The sequence below is a fragment of the Grammomys surdaster genome, unplaced genomic scaffold, assembly GCF_004785775.1.
Source record: "Grammomys surdaster isolate TR1022 unplaced genomic scaffold, NIH_TR_1.0 364, whole genome shotgun sequence".
Classification (NCBI taxonomy): Eukaryota; Metazoa; Chordata; class Mammalia; order Rodentia; family Muridae; genus Grammomys; species Grammomys surdaster.
In genome coordinates this window covers 2,231,801-2,235,732 of record NW_021604783.1, presented here as the reverse complement: position 1 = coordinate 2,235,732, position 3,932 = coordinate 2,231,801, and the positions used below count along the sequence as shown (strand labels likewise).

At 47.7% G+C, this 3,932-nt stretch overlaps 1 protein-coding gene across 1 annotated transcript in view; it reads right to left on the bottom strand.

Annotated features, from left to right (window-relative positions):
- The window catches only part of Ccdc42 (coiled-coil domain containing 42), an 8,592-nt gene that overhangs the window by 332 nt on the left and 4,328 nt on the right, over positions 1–3,932 (bottom strand). The window contains exon 5 of the mRNA XM_028780083.1: positions 168–389. Coding sequence (XP_028635916.1) covers positions 168–389 — 222 coding nt within the window. The remainder of the gene's footprint in view (positions 1–167; positions 390–3,932) is intronic.

Below are 3,932 nucleotides of genomic sequence, written 5' to 3'. Positions count from 1 at the left end.
TCTCTCTCTCTCTCTCTCTCTCTCTCTCTCTCTCTCTCTCTCTTTCTCTGTTGTGTATATGTGTGTGTGTGTGTGTGTGTAGTGTCTGTATGCATGTGTGCACACATGCAGAAATATAATCAGGAACCCCCCACCCCCACCAGCCCTATGCTGGACCTGAAGCTTACCCAGAAGATGACATCACTGCGGGCCCGGTCGAAGCGCATCTGCAGTCTTGCCAGCTCATTGTTGTGCTGAAGGATCTCATCATCCTTCTCCTCCATGTATCGGGCCAGCCGTGCCTTGGCCCGTTCAATCTTCTCCTGGCCTTCTTGGGCCGACTGCATGAGGTCATGATGCATGCTCACCAGGGTCTTGTAGCGAGCAATCACCTCGTGGATCTCTTCAAACTGAGGGACCAATGAGCTTGCGTCACCGAATAGCTGGCTCCCAAGAGCCTGATGCAGCCATCTTAGCCCACCACCTCTGGCCTGGACACCTGGATACCAGGGCAGGCAAGCCACAGCCATAAACAGGTATTGTGAGAATGTTGGCTTCTCCTGGGTTTATATGGGCTATGCCCCAGATGTTTGTTGGAGGATTGCACAGCTGGATCTGAAGTTTCTAATGCCAGCTGCGTATTAGAATCATCTGGGGACCCTTTAAAAAAAAAGATACTTACCAAGCTTCAATCCCAGAGATTCAGATTAATAACATGTCTTACGGTGGCCCCAGTGAATTAAAATTTTGCAATATATCTCTAGGTAGCTCCAGGCTGAGCTAGAGTTAAGAACTGCTGCTGGAGAAGCACTTTATCTCCTAAGGCAATATCAATCCTGTTCAACAAGAATGTTCCAGAAGCCACTCACAGGCCAAGAGCTATGCTAAAAGGCCAGGGAAGAGCAGGAGATAAGAAAGCCAGACCCCATTCTTTTGAAATTTATAGCCTAGAGGGTGGTTGGGTACAGGGAGGATAGACAGTGATAAACCATCTTTAGGACTGAGGGGTGGGGCTGCACAGGGCCAGAGTACTAACTCCCTTCAGCCTTTGTTCATCTTCTGTATCAGAAGTGGTGCTGAAGAGGGGTAAGCCAGTGGGTCAGGGGGCAAGCAAGATTCAGATCACCTGCTCCAGTGGGGCCCAGAAGCAGAGAGTTTGCCCAGCAAGCATCTCTATAGAGGTCATGTGACCTCCAGTTCCAGGACACCAAGTGTCTCCCCGGGGGCTATCGCAGTGTAGGCTCAGGGACTCTCTGAGCACATCTCTGGATCATAACAGTTGGTGGTGGCAGACTGGTGTCCAGGAACTGTCCAGCTCCTGTTTTCCTAAATAAGCTCCTTGAGGAAGACTACTCCAGCAAGTGGAGGAGGAGGTGGGAACAGCCAGAAAAGTATTTGGGGGAGACAGGAAGGCTGGCATGAGATTGGGGGGGTACAAGTAGAGGCTAGCCGGGCAGAGGCAGGTGGGGGATGTAAGGTGGTGTCACAGGTAGCAGGAGAAGCCTAAGTTGAGATGAGAGGAGGCTTGGGGGCATGTTCAGAATACTCACAGCAATTTAACACGAATGGCCTGAGGATCAGATACAGAGGGAAGGAGATGACCTGGGGGAAAGAACTGAGGGAGAAGTGCCTGTACAGTAGTGTATTGGGAGGCTGAGACCAGAGGATTCCAAGCTCAAGGCCTGCCTGAGCTATATAGTGAGTCAGGCCAGTCTGGATAACTTAGCAAGACCCTGTGTCAAACTAAAATAAGGGCTGGGGGCAGAGCAGTGGTAGAGTGCTTACCTAGCATGTACGAGGACCTGCATTCAATTGCTAGTAAAACACACACACACACACACACACACACACACACACACACACACACGAGAGAGAAAGAGAGAGAGAGAGACAGAGACAGAGACAGAGAGAAAGAGACAGAGGCAGAGAGAAAGAGACAGAGACAGAGAGACAGAGACAGAGAGACACACATACACACAAAGAGAAAGACAGATACACAGACACAGACAGATACACAAAGACACAGAGACAGAAATAGACAGAGACAGACAGACAGACACAGACAGAAATGCATACATACATACACACAGAGAGAGACAGACACACAGACACACAGACACACAGACATAGACAGACAGACACATATACACACACACAGAGAGAAAGAGAGACAGACAGACACACAGACACAGACAGACACACAAAGACACAGACATATCAGAGATAGACAGAGACAGACAGACAGACAGACAGACAGACAGACAGACAGACAGAGACAGAACATGCCTGAAAACTAGGAAGAGTATGAACATTATCCAGGAAGAGTTTTAGTTTTAAGAAGCAGAGAGCCCATGTCCTGTCTCTCTTTCCTACTGTTCTTCCAGCAAACACCGCTGGCCATTCAGAAGTTAGAATGAATGGGTTCAGCCAGAGCTACCAGGAAGGAATCTTGCAATTCTATTCTCATGTCAAAAGCCTCAGGTACCAGCTTTAAGAGGTTCCTGTTTGTCCAAAGGGGAGACAGTTTGAACATCAATGAGAATAAATAAAAGAGATTGAAACGTGGATTGAAATCCATGAGTTCATAATGACACAGGAGGTCTTTTTTTTGGAGGCTCCTGGCATGCTGATTTATTATTCTGAACACTATGAAGTATTAAGAGTTTGATGTGGGCATGGCAGTCCCAGCACTTGGGTGACAGAGAGAGGAAGATCTTGAATTTGAGGCTAGCCTGGAGTAGATAGTGAGACACTGAACAAAAGAAAGAAAGGAAGGAAGGAAGGAAGAAAGAAAGAAAGGAGAAGCCGGGCGGTGGTGGCACATGCCTTTAATCCCAGCACTTGGGAGGCAGAGGCAGGCGAATTTCTGAGTTTGAGGCCAGCCTGGTCTACAGAGTGAGTTCCAGGACAGCCAGGCCTACACAGAGAAACCTTGTCTCGAAAAAAACAAAAACAAAAAAAAAAAAGAAAGGAGAAAAAAGAAAAGATTGATTGAAGAAAGCCAAGTCATAGAGGGATATAGCTTATACAATGCATAGTGTATGGGCAGCTGATACATCACAAAATAATGAAAACAGTCATAAAAATGATAAATTCAAAAACTATGATACTGGTGACCCTTGAAGAGAGGAGAGAAAGATTGAGATTTGGAAGGATATATAAGGGGCTTAAGTTCCCAGCAGTGTTTTATTTCAGAGGAAAAAAAGAAAATGAAAAAGAAACCAGGAAAATATTAAGATTAGACAAAGTGGTGTGTGAGTTCTTGAAAGGTTAAGTTTTTCTCTATGCTTTCCAGTATGGGGGACAGGGAGAGAAAAAGGAACAGGAGAAGGATGTGGGGGAGGAGGAGAGGGAGAGAGAGAGGAGGAGGAGGAGGCTGTAGGATGGAAAGGGCAGAGGGCAGAGGTAACACATCTGAAGCTCGCAGCATGAGGAATGAGGAAGGGGTAGAGGTTAAATTCCAGAAATATGTGGGAGGCACATTGGACCACATCTGATTGATGGCTTCAGGATGGGGCGTGGGGCTGTAGTCTGAGGCACAAGTCAGTCTTGCTTAAGGAAGCATTTGGGAAGAGGAAGCCCCAGAGGGCCCTGGGAAGGAGAGAGGAGGTGTCACAGGAGCAATGACATTATATGTTGCAAGCAGTGCTACAGGAAGAGGGCTGAAAATTCCTGGGTGGGGTGGCAGGTTCTGTGGAGACATGGACTGCTTTTGGCCCAGAGGGGCTCTCAGAAGAGTGGGGGAAACATCAAGCTTTGCTACTTCCAGGCTGTGAGACCCCGGACAGGTGCCTCCATTGCCCTCGTTAAAGGCTGGCCTGTTTGTTCTTCCCTGTGTAAATTCTCAGTTAGCCTGTATCTTATCCTAAATGTACCCAGTCTTTGGAGGGTAGGTATTTTCTCTCTCTCTCTCTCTCTCTCTCTCTCTCTCTCTCTCTCTCTCTCTCTCTCTC